Source organism: Excalfactoria chinensis, chromosome Z, assembly GCF_039878825.1.
Source record: "Excalfactoria chinensis isolate bCotChi1 chromosome Z, bCotChi1.hap2, whole genome shotgun sequence".
NCBI classification, from domain to species: Eukaryota; Metazoa; Chordata; class Aves; order Galliformes; family Phasianidae; genus Excalfactoria; species Excalfactoria chinensis.
This window is the reverse complement of record NC_092857.1, coordinates 23,108,352-23,133,107: the sequence shown is the minus strand read 5'-3', so window position 1 is coordinate 23,133,107 and position 24,756 is coordinate 23,108,352. Positions and strand designations below refer to the sequence as shown.

At 41.4% G+C, this 24,756-nt stretch overlaps 2 protein-coding genes across 2 annotated transcripts in view; one reads left to right on the top strand and one right to left on the bottom strand.

The window, feature by feature from the left end:
* The window catches only part of ANKRD31 (ankyrin repeat domain 31), a 56,528-nt gene extending 49,710 nt beyond the window's left edge, over window positions 1–6,818 (bottom strand). Inside the window, 3 exon segments of the mRNA XM_072359796.1 lie at window positions 450–498; window positions 6,709–6,755; window positions 6,758–6,818. Of these exon segments, the coding sequence (XP_072215897.1) occupies window positions 450–498; window positions 6,709–6,755; window positions 6,758–6,818 (157 nt within the window).
* Window positions 6,819–7,921: 1,103 nt separating this feature from the next.
* On the top strand, window positions 7,922–23,864 carry HMGCR (3-hydroxy-3-methylglutaryl-CoA reductase). Its single transcript, XM_072359431.1, has 20 exons — window positions 7,922–8,084; window positions 10,385–10,580; window positions 11,373–11,484; window positions 12,031–12,118; window positions 12,228–12,312; window positions 13,147–13,252; window positions 13,871–13,977; window positions 14,426–14,542; window positions 14,967–15,118; window positions 15,928–16,172; window positions 16,311–16,483; window positions 17,023–17,217; window positions 17,765–17,923; window positions 18,052–18,209; window positions 18,836–18,941; window positions 19,921–20,091; window positions 21,078–21,218; window positions 21,350–21,508; window positions 21,773–21,927; window positions 22,068–23,864. The coding sequence occupies exons 1-20, from the start codon at window positions 7,972–7,974 to the stop codon at window positions 22,120–22,122; spliced, it is 2,793 nt and encodes a 930-aa protein (XP_072215532.1). The 5' UTR covers window positions 7,922–7,971; the 3' UTR covers window positions 22,123–23,864.
* Window positions 23,865–24,756: the final 892 nt, after the last annotated feature.

Below are 24,756 nucleotides of genomic sequence, written 5' to 3'. Positions count from 1 at the left end.
GGAATCATTCAGTCTGGAGGAGGCTAAGAGTAGACATTATCACTCCACAATGACTTTGGAAGGAGTTCATGGTGCACTGGGGGTCACCCTCTTCTAACAGAGACTGAACAATTGGGAATGGCCTCAAGTTGCGCCAGGGGAGGTTCAGGTTGGATACTAGGAAGAATTTCTTCGCGGAAAGAAGAACATGCTACTCAGGGAAGCAGTAGAGTCTCTGGGGGTGCTTAAGCAAAGGGCAGATTCAGTACCTAGGGACATGGTTTTGCAGCCAGCATTAGTGATAGGTGCACTGGTTAGAAGAGGATGATCTTACTGGTGCATTTCAACCATAATGATGCTATGATTCCAATATTTAATTTTTGGTGTTATGAACTCTGGCACCATCCACAGAAACGGTTTGTTGAGAAGACTAACCTGGAAAAAGGACTGAGAAAAAGAATGTGTCTTACCTCCTATTTCAGTTGTTAAAGTCATGCTGGTGTCAATAAGAGATAACCTTAAAAAAAAAGAAAAAAATACAACAGAAGTCAAACCACTGCATTATCTTCCGTTCACCCCTATAAATTCAACGAACAGTGGAGGCTAATCCTATCGCTGCCTACGTCCTACCATCCCCTCGCACTCTATGCCCTACGCAGGGGCACAGCACTGCCGGAACACCTGACAGCAGCTGGACTCGAGGGAAACACAAGCAAAAGTGCAGCTGTTCGGCAGTCCCATTTGCAATATCTTAAAGAACTCGAAAGAAAGCACCGTGAAAACGACAGTAAAAAACTGCAGAGAAATAACAACAGCAGCGGTCTTGTTTGCCGACGTCTTTTTTGTTTGTACCTTTTTGAGTAGGACTCTCACACCTGCACTGACTACACTAACACCTTACCGACCTACGTAAGATCAGCGGGTGCAGCTGTAGGGCGAGGAACCATCGAGTCACAGGTGTAAAAAAAGCGACCCGAAAAGAGGACGGAATAACTCCCCGGAACCACACGCCCACCAAGTTTAAGACCTGCCGGGTGTCCGCTGCCCGACCCGGACTCGCGGCCTCGCCTCAGCACGGCACGGCGCGCGCCGCTCGCGCGTTACCACCTCAAGCTGCTGAGCTCCTCCTCCTCCTCCGCATCTCCTCTGGCCACGGAGCCCCACGCTCCGCTCCCGCCGCAAACACCATCGCTACGCCGCTCCGACATCACGAAACCTCCTCGCCGCTCACTGCTCTCCTTTTGCCTGCTCTACTGTCTCCGCCCCTCTCTCCTCACTGGCCCTGCCCCTTCTCTACTTCCCATGCGCGTCCTCTTCCCTTTGCTGTGCTGGCTTCCCTGTAGAGTCGCGCGATGGCTCCGTCCTCCTCAGTGGGGGTGGCCGTTTTGTGCGGGGTGAGGCGAAGGCAGTGAGCGGGAGTGTTAAGTGGCCGCTAGTCGGGCTGAAGAGGCGCACAAGCAGCTCGCCCTTGATAAAGGGCTTTTGCTCCCCGGGGTCTCTCAGTACGACTAGCATTGGCCTACCTGTGCTGGAGGGCCTCAGGTTTCCACCGTGTGCGCTCTTCTCCAGTGCCCCTCTGCTGTGTGTCCACCCATAATTCCTTGCCCTCGCTTCTCTGCTTATGTGTCTGCGTGTAATCTGCTGGCACTTTGGTCAGTGAGGAAGGGAGAAGGGACAGTATGGCTGGGAAATAGGGTTAAAATGCCTGTGACCCCTGGTAGGTGAAGAGACCCTGTGGGGAAATGCCCCCAGTAGATATTTTATTTTTAGAAAGAAAGCTAAAGACCCTCCAATGACTCTTTGCAATAAAGATAACTGGGCAAGCCTTCTTGAGAAAAATTTTTCCCTATAGTCTCAATGCTGAAAATATTTTCACAGAATTTGTAGGTTCACCTTCATACATAGCCCTCTGACCACTCAACAACAGAAGAATATCTCAACACTGCCTCAGCACTGCATCTCACTGTGTTGTTTTCACATAACGTTCTGTTACTTGTTGAAAGAGGGAAACTGAAAGAAACTGGAGACACAGTTAGATACTCTCATGACTGAAAACCAAAACCTAAAAGGAGGGGCAGCCAGCAGGGAGAGAAAGGTGATTGTCTTCCTCTACTCTGCCTCATGAGGCCCTACCTGGAGAATTTGTCCAGGTCTTGAGCCTCCAGTACAGGAAGGAAGTGGAGCTGTTGGAGCAGGACTTCTCCTATGAAGGGAGATTGACAAGAGTTGGGGTTGTTTAGCTTGGAGAAGAGAAGGCTCTTTGGAGACCACATCATGGCCTACCAGTACTGAAGGGAGCTTACAAGTGTGAGGAGGAATGAAGTTCTACATGGTTTAATAGTGATAGGAAAAGGGGGAACAGTTTTAAACTATAAGATGGGAGATTTAGGTTAGATGTTAGAAGGAAGCTTTTCTTTCAGAGGGCTCTAGAACAGCTTGCCCAGAGAAACTGTGGGTCCCCAGAGGTTTTCAAGGCCGTGTTGGATGGAGCTGTCAGCAGCTGGCAACCTGGCAAGGGACTGGAACTAGGTGATCTTTACAGTCCCTTGCAACCCAAGCCACTCTATGAATTTATGAGTCTAAAAATAGAATTTAGAGAACTTGAAATGAATTTTACTAATATTTTACTAAACCAGACTCCATTCTCAGCCTTGGATTATCAGTTCCACAGATTAACACATTCTGCCAATTCCAAAATACAGGATGGGAACATCTGGCGATGATACGCATGAACCAGTGGAAAATTTGGATTTTGATCTTACCCCTGAACTCATACCTGTATAACCGTTTATCAAAATCAAACCTACTATTGCTATACCTGCAGGACCAAGGAGAATTTTTACAAATGTGAATTTTTACAAAGGAGAATTTTCTCAAATGTGAGGCCTGGTCACCATAAAGTCAAATTTGCAAGGATTGACGTGGTCATAAAGAGATGCTTCGCAGCAAAAATCACTGTGGATCCTGAAGAGACTGCACTGACCCACACCAAATTTTTTAGGATTTGCTCTGTTGTGTGTCAGAATGTTGGAAATCTTGACACAGTCTGGAGTTCTGCTGTTAATGTGGGAGAGGATGAGGCTAAAGCTGTAAATCTGTTAGACATGTCTGTGCTCCATCTCCTGCTCCATCAAAAACTGCTGTTGTGATTCAGAACCCCTTGCCAGTGGCCATCTTTACAGGAATCTACAGAGTGGTAACAGACTTGGGAAAAGGAGATATTATCACTCATACTCCTTGCTTAATTCTACTGTCTGGTGAAAAAGCTGAACAGACAGTGGTGGCTTATGACTGATTACAGGCAATCAAATGCCTTAACTGTATGAAATATTGCAGAATTAAATACTCAGATCTGGGGGACCTGAGTTCGAATTATGTTGTGGCTTAACCTGGCAGGTGGGTAAATGACCATGCAGTCATTTGCCCACTCTTCGCCCTTCACACTGGGATAGTACACAAAGTAGAATTTATGAGTTGAGATAAAACTAAGAGAAAAGGATAGTAGTTATGACAAATATATGTATGTGTGAATGTATATAACAAGTGAGCAACTGCTCACCACCTGCCAAATGATGGCCAGCTAGCCCCTAAGCAGCAGAAAAGGGAGAGAAAGAATTCCCATTCCTTTCAAAAGTCCTTCTGCATGATGTCACATGGTATGGAATATCCGTCTGGCCAGATTAAGTCAGCTGTTCTGATTCTGTCCCCTCCCAGATCTTTGCCAACTCCCTCCTCCTAAGCCTTTTGCTGATAGGACCTGAGAAAATAAAACAGCTTTGGTTTTGTACAACTTTGCTTAGCAACAGAGCAACAGGCTCTTCACAGCTCTTCTCAGCAATGAGAAACATTGGTGTATTTATCCACCTCATCTTTCTCCTCAAACCAAAACACAGTATCATATCAGCTGTTCAGGAGGAAAAAAAAACTGTCCCAGCTGAAACTAACAAATTATTAATAACAGAACTGAGGCCATTCCAACAGCCAGGCCAAGTACACCAATATGACCCTATTTATGGGGACTGGGGTCTTGGGGAAATGTGGCTCCCATTTTGGTGTCTGTCAAAGAGAACTATGAGGAACAGAAAGACTGCTAGAGTTTGGCTCCTAATCTTTCAGTGGCACTGAAACAAGATATTTAGATCTGGAACATGGTTTGCTGTCCCTACTACGGCCAGTGAAACAGAAAAATGAGAGGAGAGAGTATGGTCGTGGGATCATTTTGGGACCTTCCTGTCTCATGAATTTAGTTCACAAGGGTATACTGCTAACAGCAGGCATTGTTCAGATAGGTACTGGTGTGACTTCATGCAAACACAACTTGGATCTTGAATTGAGTGACTGTAGTCATGAGTTAGTTAACATGTGCTTTTCACATGAGGCATTAAAACGCTGGTGCCTGGTTACTTCTGTAAACCTTGTGAGGTTGGCATGAAAAGCAGCTGAACAAGGAAGCCTTGTGGCATAGAATGGTTCTGTTTGGGCTCAGGCATGGGTGTCCAACCTTTCGGTTTGACAGGGCTGCACAGAGTATATACAAACTGTTATTATGTATGTCACTCCAAAAGTAATGCCTTCTATTTATTTCTACAGTAACTTGAACAGATACAAAGAACACTACTTGATAGATCAAATTCTCAACTACTCTTTTTCAACACAGTCACCACCAGTAGTGACTCAGGTTCGCCAGCAATGAACAAGAGCAATGTCATGGTTTTGCAATTCTGTAATTTTTCTATCAGTATTCCACATCATGACATCATGTAGAGCATGGATAATTTTGACGAATCTGCTGCTCACAAAAGAAGACTGAATGTCCCAGAGAACATCACGGTCAGTCATATGACAAGGACTCATATAATCTCACTTTGGTGCTGGACTCGCTCTCTTGAATCCTGACTGCTAGGGGAGCCGTTTCGCCTAGAGTTACAGTAGACCTCTCGGTTTCGGGACTCACTCTCTCCTATTTTTACTTGATTCGTTAGCCCTAATTCCAATTATATTGTATTATATTGTGCTATCCTGTATTTCGATATAGTATTTAGTAAATAAGTGTGCCTCCTTAGATCGTTGTCGCTGTATTTCTTTTCTGGCCTGCGGGCCGACTGCCCCTGTCATGGGCGCAGGTAGATTTTTGGTTAACCCGTGACAAACATGCATGTCATGCTCATAAAAATCAGCACCAGCAGAAGTGACCTGCTGTCACTGTTGCCACTGCCAAAACGCAACCACACACTGCCTCAGTGTGCTCACATCTACTCTTTGGGTCAGCGGGCATCAGTGAATGTCACAGGGTGCCATTTTTTCTCCATGGAGGAATTCAACTCTACATCATTGATTCATGTGCACTTCTATGTCAGATGCCATTTTGTCAGACTGCTCCTCTGCTGCCAGCTGCCATGCAACAATGTGTAAGGGAATACAGGCAGGAAGGTTCAACCTCTGCTGCCATACTGCCAATGCCATGAAACAGGGGGCATTACTTTTGTAGCAGGTATTTTGAAATATGTGATATGGTCATTGTATTATAAGCAATAGAGCTTAGTGGGATGTTTAACCTTGCTTTTGTGAAATTAATGTATCAGGCTGGTTTAACGGCAAGTGGCTGCAGTTCTCCATGAGTTCTCAAGGTGTTCATCAGAGACTTTTGAGGAAAATTTGTGCTTCATCCTTGAAATCAGTTGTTCACAAATGTAAGTACTGCTACAAATGCAATGGCATGAATGTGACATGACTGTGAAGCAAGGGATGTTTTCCAGTCTGCTATGAGGGCTTATAAGTCTGGTAAAGAGATGTGATCAGTTTTTTGGGGGGTTGAATATCTGGCTGCAGCACCATACAGTCCATTTGAAAATTCTCAGGTAATGTATTCATACCAACTGAAAATGGAGCCGCAAACATAAATTGATTTTTTTTAGCAGTATATTCTCAAACCTCTTTATCAAAATGGAAAGCATGGCTGCATAGTTTTCCCTATATGCAGGGCTGTGTTTAGCCAACGTACCACAACGCATGCAATTTTTTTTTTTTTGCTATAGCTTGAGTTAGCACTGCACCGAGCTCTCCCTGCGTCCCACTTTCAGCTGAGACAGTACTGATCACACCTACTGTGAGACTGAGTGAGCACCGCGGGGCCAGACTGCTTAAGGGGGAAAAGCTGATACCAGGATGGTGCAGGGCTCTGCAGGATTGCATGGAGCAGCTGCAGGATAGGCTGGGCTGGGCCACATGGACATGTCTGGGCTAAAGGTTGTGTGAACAAGCAGCATGTCAGAACTGAATCTTAAAGACCTCAGAGTGAGATGTTTTACTTCTGTAACCATGAAACTGATATTAAATTTAACACCCTGCAATATGCTCATGAGCTCTAAGAAGAACATGGTAAGGATACGTGACTGTAGTACTTGACTCCTACACTCAAATCAAGTTAAATGTCACCCCAGGGAGGAAAACATATAGGGCTTAAGGTGTAAGGGAGTGGAGGAGAGAAACAGGGATGAGAAAGGAAAAGATCCTGAATGAGAACAGGGAGGTAAGACATGCTGTGTTCCTCTTCCTCCACCAAGATAAGGAGACTTCTTTGGTAAGCACTGTGCCACCCCACAGGGTGAAGAGCGCTCAGGCTGGCAGGCATCTTGCTGCAGCTACCATCATGCACTGGTGCTACTGCAGCTCATAATTTGTCAGTAGCAGCCTGGAACCTGTTACATCTGTCACTACGGTAACTCATCTATTCTTTCTAAATGTCTGTGAATGCATTCAGGGGGAAGCCCTTGTGGGAGGCATAGACTGCATTCAGCACAACACCCGCTCATGCAGGAACAGGGATGTGTCTGTGCCATAGTGCTGCCAGCGTGAGGCTGGTCGGTGAGAGCTGGCGGCAGGAAGCCCCGTGCTACCTGTGCACAGCCACTGTGATTTCCAAACTAGGGTACTGGCCTCCTGCTCCCACTGATCTTGATAATAAAATCAGCATTTTGGTTAATTTTGAAATTCTGTGATGCAATAGAATCACAGAGTAGTAAAAACAAACAAACGCACACACAAAAAAACCAACATCCAACTAGCGCTACACCAGAAAAAGTGTAGGAAACAGAGGCAGACTTAATGGTCATCTTAAATTACGCATCGATTATACATAACTGTTGGAAGTAGGTACAAATTGCTGCTTTGCTTTGCCTTAGTCATATCCACACGCAATTACTGCAATTGCAGCGCATATTGCCAAATTACTGCAGGAAGCGCAGTGACGGCGTTTTACTTTCCAGGTAACAAAGGCGAGATACTGAGGAAACCTGTGCGTCGTGAGGGAAGGCAGCAGGGGAGCGGTTACACAGCAGTCACCGGGATTTATGTACATCACAGGGAGGATGGCAACAAACGGCCTATTTACATGTTAGAGGGCTGAGCTGGCAACGATTTCCTCAGCGATAACATCTGCCTTGGGTGTAGCCCTCAAACAACCCTTCGTCAGCCCGTCCTTTCTCGGGATTACAGTAACGCTTTTATAGCAGAGTACCACACAGAGCTGCTTCTAAACCGAGCGGTGCTTGCAAGCTTTGGGAAATCTAGAGCATGACTGCAGCAAAACCTCGCAGCCCACGATCTGGCTTTACGGAGTTAGGCGTGACCAGTAAGCGGTGACCAGCGAGGACCCGCGAGGACCCCGCGTCCTACGCCCGCGCCCGCCGACCCCACCGGAGGCACGACGAGGCGGCGCCGTCTTCCGGCCTCCGGGCCCCGCGGGGGCGGAGCGGGCCTCTCGCTCGATCGGCGTATGTAAATAAGCCTCATCCCACTGTCCAATCAGAAAACGCGAGGAGGGCAGCACGCGGTCCTATTGGCGGGCGGCCCATGGCGAGATGGCGTGTTCCCCGCTCCTGATCGAGCCCCGCGCCGTGCGGCGTTCGTAGGGTGGTTGCCCCGGCGACGCGGAAGGTGACGCGCCGCGGGCCGGGCGTGCCGGCGTGCCGCCATTGGCTGCGCGATCGGGCGATGGCGGTGGCCGGCGCGTCGTGCCCCGGGTGTCCTTGCACGGGGAGGAGCGGCCGCCTCAGTTCGCGGCGCGGCGGGAGGGAAGCAGGAAGGGGCTCGCTCTCGGCCGGGCGGTGAGCGGGGCAGGGCGGGCGGGTCGCGGAGCGCGGCGGTGGGCAGCGCGACGTTGGGACGGCGGGGGGGGGGCGGCCGACGGCCCGGAAATCGGCTCGTAGCGGCCGGGAGGCGCGGGATGGACGGCGGGGCGGCGGCGGCGGCCTCGCGTGGGAGCCGTGGCCTGGAGGGAGAGCGAGGCGCCTGCCCGGCGTCGGGCCGCCCGCGGCTGCGTAGCGCCCGGCGGTGCTGAGTCAGCCTGGAGCTGGGAGTGCTGCGGGGCGGGCGGCTTCTCCGCGGGTGATGCTGCGAGCGGCGCGCCGGGATGCTGCTGCTCTGCGGGGCCGCAGCTGTTTGGGTGCAGGAGGTGTCTGGGTTTGGGGGGTTTGTTTGTCCTTCTTCCCCTACTTTTCGTTTCGATTCCCGGAATGGTCTCCCTGAATCCTCTGATCAGACAGCAGAAGGCAGAGATAGGATTTACACTATGTCCCTTTGAACCACCCGTTTGAAATCTAACAAAACAAAGACGCTGAAGATAAATTTCAGTTTCGAATGTGGATTTATGTCTTTCCCATCTCAAGCTAAAAGCGTGGGAATAAAAATGTTTGTCAGGCTGAAGAACACGCTCTGACTGGGTGCACTGTCCATTTTGTACTGCTGTCAGTACTGCAGGATCAGGGTAGAAATGCCAGCAAAAGAAAGAAAATGTAGTCGGTGCTGATGGAGCATTCATGGAGGCTGTAAGGAGCTCTCAGGTGAGGAGCTGCTGCCTCTCGGTGAAGCTCAGTGAAGGATGAGCAGTGTGTGGCAGCCAGGGTGTCTCAGCAGTGATTAATTAGTTGAGAAACATTAGCTGATTAAAAATATATATTCTGGCTAATTATTTTTATCATCAAATGAATATGTCGTCCCCTGCTGGATTTTTAAGAGGCCAATTTATGCTTACTGGGGCAGGAGTCCTGCTAGTTGTGCTTACAAGCACGAGAAGTAATATTTGAAGAAATACGTACATAATTGTTTTTCTCTTCGGGGTTTTCCTCGGCCTGGTAACAATTTGCTATTTGTTTTTATGAATTTTGATATTGAAGTTGGCTTGGTCCCATAGGCTTTGGAAGTAAGATTTTGCTACGGTTGTGTCTGATTCCCTTTTATTTTCTAAATTAAAGATACTATAGTGCCACCATAGAATGGTCCTGCGCAAACGTAAATGTATAGGATGATGTAGATGATATTTGACAGAGAACAACAAGGGATGGTGCTGAATGAGTTAAAAAATTAAAAGATTTTTTAAAAAGCAGCAAAAAACGGCCTTTCTTTACTTGGTGGCTCTTCTCTCCTCCCCTCTTTCAATGGAAATGAAATAACTTGTCTGTAAGAAAATCAGCCCTCTTAATGAAATTACCCACTTGGTTCCATCAGTCAAAAAAAAATCCTGCCACACCTTTGGCTCGGAAGGGTAAAGAAAACACAGCGGTGCTGGTGATGCTTATGTGTGACCATGAGGAAAGCAGTGTGACAAGCAGGATGATTCTGGCATCTTCAGGAGCACCAGGCAGATAGATTTGTCCATTTTTGTTCATTTCTGCCATGAATGACAGCTATGTTTAGGGTGCTGATGCAGAAGGAAAAGTGGGAGAGAGTCTGTCTTCCTCCAGGTCTGTGGCATAAATAGTTATTTTTGAGGCAACATAAAGGGATTTTTATCAGTTTCAGTCTGATAATGTATAGAGCCCTCAGTCCTCTATGGAAATCTCCTCTAGGTTTGTACAGACTTTCCATAGTTCAGTATTTCAAATTATAAGTCAAACTGCCATTTAAGTACCTGTGGGACTTTGGATGTATTTGCATAGTTAACATTCTTTGTGAGGTTTTCGAAGCCCTTGATTTTATGTATTTTATGTATTTTAGAGATGATTTTATAGCGTTTTGTTTCTGTGCTATAAAACACGAGTAAACATCCCATATGGACTCGGGGTCTAAAAACAGCACAGAGCAAATGAAAGATGCAGATTTGGTAACTGATGGAGCATCCATGTTCCTGTCATGTGAAGGGAAGCTGTGAGCAGTGTTTGTTATCCGTTTGAAGCAAAGGGGATGATGAAACGTATCAGTAACCTGGGAATTGGTTATGGGAACTGCTGCAGAATACTGTAATCAAGAAGGATTTGTGTGTTTGAGGTGAAGAAAGAACTGTTTCAAATGGAATTAACTTAAATCACCGAAGAAAGTAGAGAACATAAAATCAGAGGGGGATAACGTTGAGGTACCTGCTCTTGAAATTTAGACTTACATGCTTATATGAAATATTCTTTTGTTGCAGATTTGCCAGCTGCCAGAAAACAGTCCTGAAAATGTTGTCCAGGCTCTTTCGAATGCATGGCCTTTTTGTGGCCTCTCATCCATGGGAAGTCATTGTGGGAACAGTGACCCTTACCATCTGTATGATGTCCATGAAGATGTTCACTGGGAATGATAAGATCTGTGGCTGGAATTATGAGTGCCCAAAACTTGAAGAAGTAAGCATTTAAATTCATGTGTAATATTTACTGTTAATCAGTAAATTTGGAGTACATGGTAGAATAAGATCAGGTTATAATATCAGAGGGAAAATAAGTATGCAGGAACTTCTTTATTCTTTCCTGTGCTCTATAGGAAAGCTGTATGCAAGCGTATGCAGTGGTGTGCTACCAAATGTTTTCATTAAATTTTGAGCACTTTTCCTAGGAGGAAAGGTTGAGGGAGCTGGGTCTGTTCAGCCTAGAGAAAGGCAGGTTCTGGGGGATCTCATCAGTGTATGTGAACACCTGAGCAGAGGGTCAGGAGAGGATGAAGCCAAGGCTCTGGGCACAAATGGGAACACAGGAGGTTCCCTGTGAATACCAGGCAGCACTTCTCTGCTGTGTGATGATGGAGCACTGGCACAGGCTGCCCAGAGGCTGTGGGTTCTCCTGCTTGGAGGTCTTTGGAAGCTGCCTGGGCCTGGGCGCCCTGCTCTGGGTATCTCTGCTTGGGCATGGGCTGGGCCAGGTGGACCCAGAGCTACCTGCCAACATCAACCACTCTAGGATTAAATCAGATTTTCCTTTGCACAACATCTAATAATCAAAGGTCTGATATTAATGTTTTTTTAAGATATTGAATTTTGGGGACAAAAAATAGTGATATCTATTTTTGTCGCCTCCCCCACCCCAAACGCTTCGTTTTTAGTGCAACTCCAAAATAGATTTTTGTTTTTTGTCATCATTATTAAAACTCAAAGTCGGGTTCCACATGTGAAACCTAAACAAACCGCTTTGTGTTCCATACAGGACGTTCTGAGCAGCGACATCATAATCCTGACAATCACACGCTGTATAGCAATCCTTTACATATATTTCCAGTTTCAGAACCTAAGGCAACTCGGGTCAAAGTACATTTTAGGTATTGTATCTGGTTTTGTATGTTATGTATGCATTTTAATCAGCATGTTGTTGTTTCTGTGAATCGGTAATTGATGTTAGAATGTTAGCATCTACGTATGGAATATGGTTACTTTGCTCAATGAGAATATTTACTCTGATGACAAAAATAGTATAATTTTTAAGAGGGCTTGTGCAGGATTATATAAGACACTGGAGTTGTAGTTCTTGAAATAAGTTTTATGTGAAACTCTGAAAGTTGGTGCTGATAAGCCAGTTCTGGTGATGTGGTTTGTTGTTTGTTTTTTTTTTTTTTCTAAAGAAAAAAAATAAAATGAGGAAGTTTATCACTTTTATTTCTCAAAGCCTTGCTTTGAGTACTGCAGAAAGTTTAGATTTCAGTATTCTTGTAGAAGCAGCATCCCCTCAGCTGCTGCCCATGCAGTCCTTTACGTGCATTAAGGTTAATCTAGAGGCATAGGGCATTTTTGTTCGCTTTGGTTTTGTTCTCACTCTCAGTGTTTGTATATATGCGATGTTTTTTCCCTTTTTTTTTTTCTTTTTCAAGGTATTGCTGGTCTCTTCACAATCTTCTCAAGTTTTGTTTTTAGTACCGTCGTGATTCACTTCTTGGATAAAGAACTGACAGGTTTAAAGTAAGCAGCAAATATGAGTTCTTGCTTGTTGGTTTGTTTTTTTCCTGTGCAATAAATCTTGCCATTTATTTTTAATGTGTGTCCATTTGCGTGTTTGTTTTCTCCCCAGTGAAGCTTTACCGTTCTTCCTCCTTCTGATTGATCTTTCAAGAGCAAGTGCACTAGCCAAGTTTGCTCTAAGTTCCAATTCACAGGTCAGTATTATTGTTATTGCAATTAAGCTTTTGAATCTAATGTTCACAGATGAACAGTCCTCGTGGAGAGATGCACAGGTGAATGTGATATTAGCAGTACAGAGGAAAGATCAGATGCAGTCCAGATTCTATATTCTGTGGTGTTACAAGTGAATAATGATGCTGTACAATTAATATGCGATAATCATGTGAGCTAGGTTAATTTTATGCTTAAATATAGGACCAGAATGTAAACAGCATTGCTTATATCTCTGTTATTTCTGAAGTTATTTTATGTGAACGAAATTCTGTGCATGGTAATTGAACGTGATAATTATGATGTATTTTGTATGTGTATATATAAATGATAGTGATATAGTATATGTATAGTGCAATAATGCATTATAATATAAAATAATATGTATTGTGCAATATAGTATATTAAGTAATATAGTATAATATAATGTTTTACGTCATAGATATGCAATATTATAGTGTTTGAAGATTATTATGTAACAGTAGCAAGGTATAGCCTTCATTAATTTTCAAGAAAGTTCTTCATAAAAATGTTTTTACCACATTAAAAGCTGCCCACCAAAGTTGTGGGAGCTTAGAACAGTGATAAACCACGTATGGAGAATTTAGAAATTAAATATTTCTGCTTTCTAAAGGCTGTCAAAGCATAACAGTATATGGGAGATGGAGAAAAATATATCGGAACACGTTCTTAAATTGCTTAATGCCAGCTTTATAAAGCCTTCTCACTGTGATACTTGACTTACTAATCATGTTATGTGTATTCCCTTTCTTCAGTTTTTGTCTTGGTTGTAACATTCAGATTTTTTTTCTTCTCAGGACGAGGTGAGAGAAAATATTTCACGTGGGATGGCAATTTTAGGTCCTACATTTACACTGGATGCGCTTGTGGAATGCCTTGTGATTGGCGTTGGTACTATGTCAGGTGAGCTCTAAAGTCTAAGGATCTAAACCTTACCAGTTAAATAAATAAATAGCTGATGAGATATGAAGTGTTTCAATTAATAGGTGTTGGAGTAACTTCATCTCTATATTTGGGCATTTGGGGGGCAGGAGAGAGATGTGTGTTAATAAACTGTTTTTCTGTTTACATACAGGAAAAAAAACCTCTTTTTTCTTTACACTTTTGAATGATTTATACTGCCAGATCATCTATCTTTATTGAGGGAGTTCTGTAATGCATTTGTGACATAGCATAATTGACTTTTTCTGCATGCCGTGCTTGTGAAAGTACAGGTAGGGGTGTATTAACCCGAACCCTTAATTGGTCATTTTTTACAAGGGATTTCAATACATAATACTGGCTTTGCTAAGATGAAGGGAGGAGTTTCAAACTTTCATTGTACGGTTTCAAAAGCTTGGTAAATTGTAATTATAATTACTTATTTTTACACTTAAAATTTTTTGTGTAAATCCCATAACTACATACTGTGCTTAGAACAAGCTGGTACAAAATGATAGGGCTTTTTTTTTGTGTTCAAAGCCTGTTGCCTATTCGGAATAATGTAAAAATATATGTATGTATATATATTTTTTAATGTAGGAGTGCGACAGCTTGAGATAATGTGCTGCTTTGGCTGTATGTCTGTTCTTGCCAACTACTTCGTCTTCATGACCTTCTTTCCAGCTTGTGTGTCCTTGGTATTAGAGGTAAGATCCACATACAGAAAACATTAAACCCCCTTCACGCCCCCTGCTTCTTGTAGGCTGTTTGTTTCTTCACTCAGGTACATGCCAGCATTTTTGTCTTCCTTTTGAAGTGAATAGAAGAAAATGGAAAAAGTTTCTATAGCTCAGCTGATGGGCAGTGTCTTGTTATTGCCACTGTAAATTAATCAAACTCAGCAGTTCCTAAAGCACTGCAAAAAAAAAACAAAGCCCAAAAAAGTAGTTTAAATTAACGTGTGTCTGCAGTTTCTCCCCAGCACACACGTAACTTTTGGTCGACTGCTTAGACTTTTGTGTATAAATTACTTTCTTTTTTCTTTTTTTGTAAGTGATCAAATAAAAATACAGGGTTGAAGCTCACTGGATTTTTTTCAAGAATTTACTAAATTAAAGTTACTTTTCATTCTTTTTATTTTTTTAATTTCTGCAGCTTTCTCGAGAGAGTCGTGAAGGTCGTCCTATATGGCAGCTGAGCCATTTCGCTCGTGTTCTGGAAGAAGAAGAAAATAAACCAAATCCTGTAACACAGAGGGTCAAAATGATTATGGTTTGTAGCTTTTGCATTTATTTATTTTTTTTCACCTGCCCTTATGCAATCAGTAAGGTATCCTTGCTGAATGAATAAAACTTTTGTGTTGTGTGGGCATGACTTTACCTTACCTTGGTCATTTTTAATAACGTCCCTTGTTTACGCAGTCTCTGCATTTACCGTTTCTGTATAAAACAGCTTTTTCATGTGTACATTTGTTCGGCTTTTTCTGCTTATTGCTTGAGCAAGAGGAAGGATGTGCAGGGATGTGCTCCAAGCTATAATGATAGGCCAATAAATGATGTAGATGAGAGGTCAGGAAAATTCTTTGCCTTTAGAGTTTTGAGGCATGGGAAACAAAATGTCTGGTCTTACTAGATTAGATCATAAATTACGATTGAAAAAATAACATTTGTTTTTTGCTTTGTGTTTTTTAATGCAGTCCCTGGGTTTGGTTCTTGTTCACGCGCACAGTCGCTGGATAGCAGAGCCAGCTTCTCAAAATGGTACGGTAGAAAATGCAGTGGGATTAGATGAGAACGCACCAAAGAGAATTGAACCTAATGTTTCACTGTGGCAGTTCTACCTTTCTCGGTAAGTCACTTCACAGAAAAGACATGTATTTGATGGAGTAGGGTGTGTTCACCCATGCTGTTAAGCTGTTGGTTCTTAGGGTGCAATCTGTAGTAGAATTTCAAGGTGTTTTTCATAAGAAATACTTCATTATTACTCTACTCCTCCAATCTCCTTGAAATATTAATAAGGTGCTGAGCCAGCTGTACTAGATGCATCCTAACACCATTTCTTTCCACTAACTTTTCAGAGAACTATGTAAAGTGTGTTTTCTGACTGTATTAGGAAAAATTATTTAGGCAGAGCTTATGACTGTTCACACCCAAGTGTGAACAGAGATCCATACCGCTATTACTTTTCCTTCAGTTCATCTGAAGACTGAGCAGCTGTGGTTCTGTATTATTTATGAGAGCTCAGAACTGTATCATACAGGAGATTTTTGCCTCCCAGAAATTCAACTTCCCTCAGAGCTTTTATTATTTACAAAGGGTGATAGTCGTTTGATTCTTTCTACCTTATCTTGAGGAGGTAGGTTACATGTTACATGAATTTGAAGTAGCAGTTGAATAGTGACTAATTTTACAGGCATTTAACTTATTTTTAACTGTTTTTAAGATCTAGTAAACAGTGAATGAAATACACTGTGAGTAATACAAAGAATTAATGAGTAACTTCTCTAAAGTAGCACACTAGTACCTTGTTAGAAAATATGTTTTGACTAGCACGTGCAATTACGCTTTCTAAAGGAAGTGGATATCAGAAGTTATTAACACACAAATTACATATGTCACATGTTTACATTTACTTCTTGATTTTTTTGACTTTTTTAGAATGGCCAGTATGGATATTGAGCAAGTAATCACTCTTGGCTTAGCCCTTCTCCTTGCTGTGAAATACATTTTCTTCGAACAAGCAGAGACCGAATCCACGCTTTCATTGAAGAATCCCATAACATCTCCTGTGATGGTCCAGAAAAAGGTCCCTGAGAATTGCTGCAGGAAACAATCTGGACTTTTGAAAACCAGTCAGAAGACCAGCACAGTAGAAGAAGCTTTTGTTGCTAAAGATGGGAATGGTAAATTTTAGCATTTTAGTCTGAAATCTGTTGCTGAGCATTTGCAACAAGTAGTGAAATCCGTGTTAGCGTTTGTTTTTGGAAATTAATCTTGAGATTTTTGTTAAACCAAAGTTCATTTCATTTGTCCTTATGCAGCTGAAGTCATAAAGCCTGTGTTAGCAGAGTCATCAACCAAAGCTACATTTGTAGTTGGCAGCTCTAACCCTGCGGAAGCTTCGTCAGTTCCTAATAAAAAAGAGGAAGAGATTGAGTTACCTAAAGAACCACGTTCTATTGAGGAATGTGTTCGTATACTTGGAAGTACGGAGGTATGGAAAAACAAATTACTTTTCTTTTCCTTTTATTTATTTTTTTTCTTTTAGCCTCTGTGACAAAATCTGATTTAAGAGTAGCAATTTTTCTCCTAGCTTTTAAATAATCCTATTGATTATAATGTCAGCTAATTCTGTGGCATTAATAACAGCAGGGGGAAGGAAAAAAACCCTTTCAGAAGTCATTTCTGCTGCAGTAAATTCCCATGGGATGAGAAAACGAGATGGGAAAACGAGATAGGTGTGCATGTTTTGAAGCTGTAAATGAAACATTTTCTATTAAGATTCTTTCTCTGTCCCTAAGATGGAACTAGGAGGGAAGAGGCAGTTTCATTATTCATGATATATTGAGTGCTTTAAGCTTCTCTCTTTGCTTAACTTGGTGCCTGAGTAAAAATCTTTACATTGGGCTAGGATGTGCAGTTTGTTCCTTTAGATGGGATAGGATGTCAAAGTAAGGTTACCCTCTTTGATTTGGAGGCCTTTAAAAGTATTTTCACTAGCAAAACTATTTCCCCATTCTCTTACATTTACAGAAGGGAGCGAAATTCCTTACTGATGCGGAAGTGATCAGCTTAGTTAATGCAAAGCATATTCCTGCATACAAACTGGAAACCCTGATGGAAACTCAGGAGCGAGGAGTGTCCATTCGCAGACAAATGTTATCCCAGAAGCTGCCTGAACCCTCATCTTTGCAATATCTTCCTTATAGGAATTACAATTATTCTTTGGTAAGTAGAAGGCAGACAACTAAAAACTTACTGTAAAACTATTTTCAAAATCTGTGGAACGTGTGATGCATGTCAGCTAACAGTGAGATGGTCAAAACAAATGATTTAAAAATACATGTATGCACAAACATTTCCTTGATGTTTTTCAGTCCAGAGCGGTGTGTTAGTTTTGTAGCTTAGCCTAAAACTATTTCCAAGATATGCTGTTACTTTATGTAAAAAATGCATAATTACACTGATACTGAGTGTGAGTTCAGCTGAGTAAAATATAGCCTTGAGCCTGAGTTACAGTGGAAGTTTATTTTAAATTAACAGCATTTAAAGTTTAAGCAGCATTTAAGTCGTGGTAAGATAAATCTTTCAAATACTTAATTTTAATGTTATTAGCTATTGATATCTATAGCTATAACTTTATGTGTTGGGAATTGTTTGCTTTATTGGTAGGGCTGTGGGTTGTTATCTAAGATACCTTGTTGTAATCACATGTACAGTATGCATGCTGCCATACCACTCCATTTAATTATAACCCTATGTATTATTTTCCAAGGTTTTAGGAGCTTGCTGTGAAAACGTGATTGGATATATGCCTATTCCTGTAGGCGTAGCAGGACCACTATATCTGGATAACAAAGAGTTTCAGGTTCCAATGGCAACAACAGAAGGATGTCTTGTAGCAAGCACAAATAGAGGATGTAGAGCAATATGTGTAAGTACTATACGACAAGCTTGAAGACTTACTATAACATAAAATGTGATTGAGGGATGACACAAGGCATAAATAAAAAATAAAATTCATTGTCAGCAATCTTACATTGTTTCTGCTTTCATTTTTAGCTTGGTGGAGGAGCAAGGAGCCGCATTCTAGCAGATGGGATGACTCGAGGACCTGTGGTAAGGCTGCCCTCTGCTTGCCGGGCTGCAGAAGTCAAAGCTTGGCTTGAAAGCCCTGAAGGCTTTAAAATAGTGAAAGAAGCTTTTGACAGCACAAGTAGGTGAGTATGATGGTTATTGTGGCCTTATTTCCTAATATAAGACATTAGTGGACAGTAGAAAGGTCCCAGTATGTGCATGCTGCAGTGCAAGAAATTGCATTTTCATCTTGGCTGTCCCATGTCGTATGAATGTAAGAAAATGAAAGTAACTAGCTATAAGGCAAGGCTAGTGATACGTGTTTTGTGATGATAAGTAGTAAACAGTTGAATAACAGCAGCAAGTATCCATGCATAGCCTGTTACTTAATGCATTACTTGTATTTGTTTAAGCATTTTAAAGTAAACATGAAAACTCACTTGTGTTCTTCTCAGCACTGTGCTGTAAATAATTTCAAGCTTGGAATCTGGCCTTTCTGGGATCCTCGTTAGTATAGCGTTCACAGAGAATACAGCACAAACTAAAGATAGAAAATAAATGTTTAAAAATATAAAACTAGACTAAGTTTATTTGAAGCCCAGAAGTTTCTTCACAGACTAATGATTACATGCTAATTTTAGGAGGATTTAGAGAGATCTTTGCTTACCAGTTATGTTTATTCTGATCTTACAACTGTCCACAGGGATATGCATACATTGGTGAGAATCAGCTCATGCTATTTTTAAGTGATCATTTTATTATCTTGCAGGTTTGCCCGCCTACAAAAACTTCTCATCAGCTTGGCTGGTCGGAACCTTTATATCCGTTTTCAGTCCAAAACAGGGGATGCAATGGGAATGAATATGATTTCAAAAGTAAGGCTCGGTCCATATAAATCTTCTTAGTAAATGTGTATTTATTTTAAAAATAATAACAATTAAAACAGTTGTATCCGACTAATATGTGACTAGCTGGCATGTGAAAACAGAAAGAAATACAAGATGCACTCCCCTCCTCACTGTGAGAGAATTGGGAGGAAAAAAAGCCTCACAGATAGAGCTAGAAACTAATTTACTAAGGCAGAAAAGGGGGAAATAATAGCGATTGTGAAAATGTATTTATATTTGCAAAGTAAGTGATGTACAACATAATGGCTCACCACCTCAACGGCAGTGCAGGAAGCTGTAATAATGGAAACAACCTTGGCTCTGTGCAGCACTGCTCAGCAATAACGAGAACGTCAGTGTGTTATCAGTGTTGGTTTGTTTGTTCCTAAAGCCAAAACAAAGTGTCATATCAGGCACTGTGAAGAAAATGAACTCTGTCCACGTGAAACAAGGACAGCGTTACACATGGGATGCCTTGTGTTCTTTGAGATTAGGTTTCAGTATTGACAGCTGTTGCTGTATGAAGTGCTCTCTCCAGACCTAGTACTGAGTGTAGCAGACCTTTATTCTGATTTCTCTAGTGTAGAGAAGCGCTTTCTTCTGGCTTCCAAAATGAATTCCGTGCACGTCTGTCACTTTATATGATTTAGTTTGTGTTGAATCTTCAGTATAGCACATGTTTGCCTAGAACATATCCAGAAAAATCACTATGCACTGGCAAGGAATCGGTGCTGTTTATTAAATATTTCCCTGTAATTCCTAGTACGTCACAGAAAGGATGGTGATCATGCTACCATTTGTGTCTGTGTATAAGATTCTTCCTGAGAATCTCTCTCATTTTTTCATCTGCAATTAGTGATCTGACAAGGCTTAATCCAGTTGTGCTGTTGTGCTGTCCTTAAGTAGCTTACTTCACAACCATAATTGATACATCAGCCATTAATGGTATCTTCTTTTGTTTTAACAGGGTACTGAAAAAGCACTGGCAAGGTTGAATGAAGAGTTCCCTGATCTCCAGGTTATAGCTATCAGCGGTAACTACTGTACGGACAAAAAGCCTGCTGCTATAAATTGGATAGAGGGAAGAGGGAAGTCTGTTGTCTGCGAAGCAGTCATTCCAGCCAAGGTTGTTAAAGAAGTAAGTGTCTGCTTTATTGTAATTTGGTCATAAAAATACTGTTAGCTTTGCTCCATGTAGGGATGATTCCTACAAGTATTTTTATACTAACACTGTACCGTTTATTGCTTTTCCTGAGAACCTCTTAACAGTGCATATATATCTTTTCTTTCACTGTCTTTTCTAAGATATGTTAAATATTTAATGATGCATGTCTACTTGAAGGCATTTGGATTTTTACTTTTTTCCTTTGGAAGATCATGCCAGAACTTGATAGCTTTTAAAATGAAATCAGTGATTTTGGTCATTTTCACTTATTTCCTGTCTCTTGCACAAACTTGGCATTCTCTTGTAAATCTAGATGCCCCTCACCACAGGGAACACTGACAATTAAGAGGTGTCACTTAATTCCAAAGCTGCCTTAGCTTCTTGTCTGATGAAGCAACTTTCACCAGTTGCTGTTCCTTTTACACTGGATATGGTTTAAACTTGCTCACAGCATAGTTTTGTTTGCCTTCTTTGACAGTTTTAATATGGAATTGTTGCAAATATTTTATCTGAGTCTTTCACACTAATATAGTATACAGGCCCATTACTGCATACTGTGTTTATTTTCCAGTGTATCAGTGTTTTTTGTTTAAAGTATTCAGCTGAGCTCTATATTCTTATGGAGAACAACATGGAGTGGGTTTGCTAACTGGAATGACTTGGAAGAAAAGTTGCTGTAATTTTAGGGTGAATTAATGGGATATTGTTCTCAAATTGGCTTGTTTATTCCAGTGAGAACTGGGAACAGAGAAGGTAGCTGATGAACTCCAAATTGACTTCTCCACTATTACTTGAATAATACACAGTGCATTTGAAAGGGCTTGTTTTGAGCAAAAGAGGTATCTGTGGTAGAGTCAAATTCCATTTGGAAGCAAACAAGGGGCTAGGGAAGAAAACTTATGAATGTGAAATAGGGTATTTCTGCTCCTGCTAAAGGAATGGCGTATCACTTTCTTTAGGTACTGAAGACAACTACGGAAGATATAGTTGAAGTGAACATCAACAAAAATCTGGTGGGCTCTGCTATGGCTGGTAGCATAGGTGGCTACAATGCACACGCTGCAAACATTGTTACAGCTATCTACATTGCCTGTGGTCAGGTAAGGTTGTTTTACACCGAATCAGCTTTTCTATAGTTTGTAATCCTTAAATGAGCACTTTTTTGAGTGTGCTTGTGGGGTTTTTTTATTTTCTATTTATTTATTTATTTCCTTTTCTTCTTGACCTAAAGGATGCTGCTCAGAATGTAGGCAGCTCTAACTGCATCACTCTGATGGAGCGTACTGGTTCCAACAATGAAGACCTGTATATCAGCTGCACAATGCCATCTATAGAAATAGGGACTGTTGGAGGAGGCACCAACTTGCTACCACAGCAAGCCTGTTTGCAGGTATGAAGCAGAAAGTTTGCAGAAAATCATTTTCTTTGATAAAAGCCTGCTGTCATAGTGTGGTGTTGTTGGAATGGTCCTCTTGAAACCTGGCGGGTTTGACATGAAAATATTAGATTTATTTAATTATTTTAATTTATTTAACTTTTAAAGCTTAAAATTAATACTCAAGAGATTTAAGGCTACTTGATTGGGTATAATATTAAAATCTACTGTAGATTTACTTAGTTTTTATAGTATAACATTTCATATTTTGCCCTGTAGATGTTAGGGGTTCAAGGTGCAAGTCAAGACAACCCTGGTGAAAATGCCCGCCAGCTTGCTAAAATCGTGTGTGCTACCGTGATGGCCGGGGAGTTATCGCTTATGGCAGCTCTTGCAGCTGGGCATCTAGTCAAAAGCCACATGATCCACAACAGGTACGAAGTACAGAACTTCATATCTTTCTCTGCTGTTTTGCCCTTTTTTCCAAGCGTACAAAATTCAGTAACAATTACATTAGTGATATAAAGCAAACAGAGTATTGTTTTAACCTATCAGTTTTTTATGTTTTTATCAGGTCAAAAATAAACCTACAAGATCTTCAAGGAACCTGCACTAAGAAGGCAGCTTGAATACTACAGCTTTGAAATGAAGCAACTGACTAAGGAGTAAAGGGGAAAAAAAATAATATAATCTGTGAAGCTTAGAATGAAAATCACCTTCAAGTCACTGATTTCTATGGACAATAATCTGAGAGTTAATGGACTTGTGTGAGACTACTTATGCCTTTTATGTTCTACAGTGATTAGAGATGACTTCACGAAAGAAGTGTTGTCAGCTGTCTTAAATATAGTTTTGGAATTCTTACTCTTTTAAGCATCATTTTCTGAAGGGCCAGTCACATGTTTTTACAGGTTGAGATTATTTTGACATGTAAACTGGTAATTACGAAGGTGAAATACGATATGTACGTTGTACAGTTGTTTTTTGTTGTTGCTCTGTTTTATTTTCTTGAGGGGGAGGGGAGTGATGATTGATTGTTTTTGTTTGTCTAACCTTGGCTTTAATGCATTGGTCCTTCTGTAGTGATGGCAAACATAATTGTTTTCCATGAATTCCCAGTTTTGATTTTGCTGAAATGTTAAAGTTAGGTCTTATGCTTTGAGACAGTTGTTATCAACTCACGTTAGCCCCATAGAAACCTCTGTCTACTTATAGTACTTAATTTTCTGCAGCTAAGCGACATTTAGTGTCTATCTTCACAATTTAGATTATTACTTCAAGAAGAACTTGTGACCTGCAAAGTGCTGAACTGTTGAATTATAGTATGTGCTGAAGTAGGAAAAAACAACAGTGTCTTAACCGTTCTGTCATTTAGTTCAGGTAAAAAAAAACCCAACAATTTTAATACTGATTTCTTGTCAGACAGCTTGTTAGTTTAAAGAAATGCGGTTTCCTGTACGTTTTGGATAGGAATGCTGCATTCAAACAAGAATCGGTAACAGATGTTTACATTTCTTTTAAAAGAAGTCTCTCAAGGTACAGTGTGTTTGCATATTACTAACTATTTTTTGTTCTCGGTGTTTGACCCCAGGAAGAGGTGTGAATCCACTGCTTACACTGAGATAAATGAAGTCAGAAAACCACACTGTTCTTTAATACTACAGGGTTGGGGTTGTTTTGTTTTGTTTTGTTTTAATTCCTTTTAAACTTTTTTGAGGGGGAATATTTATTTTAAGATTTTTTTTTTTTTTTAATGGAAAGTACTAATAAAGGGAATTCAGTGAAATATCATGTTAATGCAACAGATTTTGTATTAAAATTCTGTACTTGGACCAGTGAAGCAGTCTCAGGTGTTCTTAATGTAATACAGAAAACACAGGTGTATTCTAGTTTGTATTCACCTCCTGGAAGGTTGCTGTCAATATCACCCTGTCCAGCTGATCATGGGAGGAATCTGTTCACGTGCTTGATGACCTTTTTTGGGGGCATAGGAAGGAGTGCACGGTGGCTGATCAGTGGTTTGGCCTAGATGTGTTCACTACAGGAATGTGGTGGCACTTTTAAGGGGGTGTCCAGCAGAGGTGCTGTTAAAAATGCAACTTCAGTATAAGTCATATGGATTGTCTTTGTAGTACATCACCAAATCGACATTATTGTAATGAGCTCACAAGGCTGCTGTGCAAGCATGAAGACATACTACATGCTAGATATGCTATGACAGCATGTGATTATCATGAATGCGCATCTTCCTGCAGTATTGTTGTTAATAGCTGCCATTTTATTTGGGGAAGATCTACTTTATTTCTATGTTCATTCAGTGAGCTTATTTAAAGTAATGCTGTACTGACAATAAACGGTGGCTCAGTGTTCATTTTGGTGGATTTAACTGACATTCTGTCTTGCAGAATTAACATTTTGTATTATTACCAAGTTGTGTACATTTTGGTACAGAACTACTTTTTCAGTTTGAGTAAAACAATCCCAAATTTACTGGCTTAATTGTGATACTTTCAGATTACCTCATGATGCAGTGAAATAACCTAGCAAACAACCTTAAAAGGTTAAGGAAAGCTGTCATGCATGCAGTACTAAAGACAGTGGGTTTGTGATACCAGAACTTCTCGCCCTGTGTTGCAGAAGCTGTTACACATAATATTCTCTTTAAAGTTGAATTAGTCATTTTGCCCTAAAGGGAGAGCTCTCACTTCAGCGATAGCAGTACCTTCTGTTGAGGCCTATCTGGGTGTTTCTCCTATTTTACAGAGAATTGTTGAATTCTACTTTTGGTAATTACTTGCACATCTGCCACAATTGAAGCTATAAAGCCGCTTTTTATACTATTATAAGTCTAAACTTTTTTTCTTGCTACATGAATTTTAGAAACTGCTTAAACTAAGAAAACAATTTTATAAAAGGCTTTGCTGAAGCCTCGGTAGACTACATCAGAAGAATCATAGAATCACAAGGTTGGAAAGGACCTACAAGATCACCTAGTCCAAACATCCCCCCATTACTGTAGCAACCACAAACCACTAACCCGTATCTTATAGCTCCTCATCCAGACGCCTCTTGAACATTGACAGCGACGGCGACTCCACCACCTCCCTGGGCAGCCATTCCAGTGCCTGGCCACTCTGAGAGAAGTTCTTTCGTACGTCTAATCTAAACCTCTTCTGGTACAACTTGCAGCCATTTCCTCCGGTCCTGTTTGTTGCCTGGGAGAAGAGGCCAAGCCCCTCCTCACCACAACCTCCCTTCAGGAA

Bases quoted from the DNA above. Each gene is read 5' to 3' on its own strand.
- HMGCR (XM_072359431.1), top strand. From the start codon at position 7,972: ATGGCGGTGGCCGGCGCGTCGTGCCCCGGGTGTCCTTGCACGGGGAGG. The intron at 12,119-12,227 runs GTAAGCAGCAAA...TTTTCTCCCCAG, and splicing joins AAAGAACTGACAGGTTTAAA to TGAAGCTTTACCGTTCTTCC. The intron at 20,092-21,077 runs GTAAGTGTCTGC...CACTTTCTTTAG, and splicing joins CAGCCAAGGTTGTTAAAGAA to GTACTGAAGACAACTACGGA.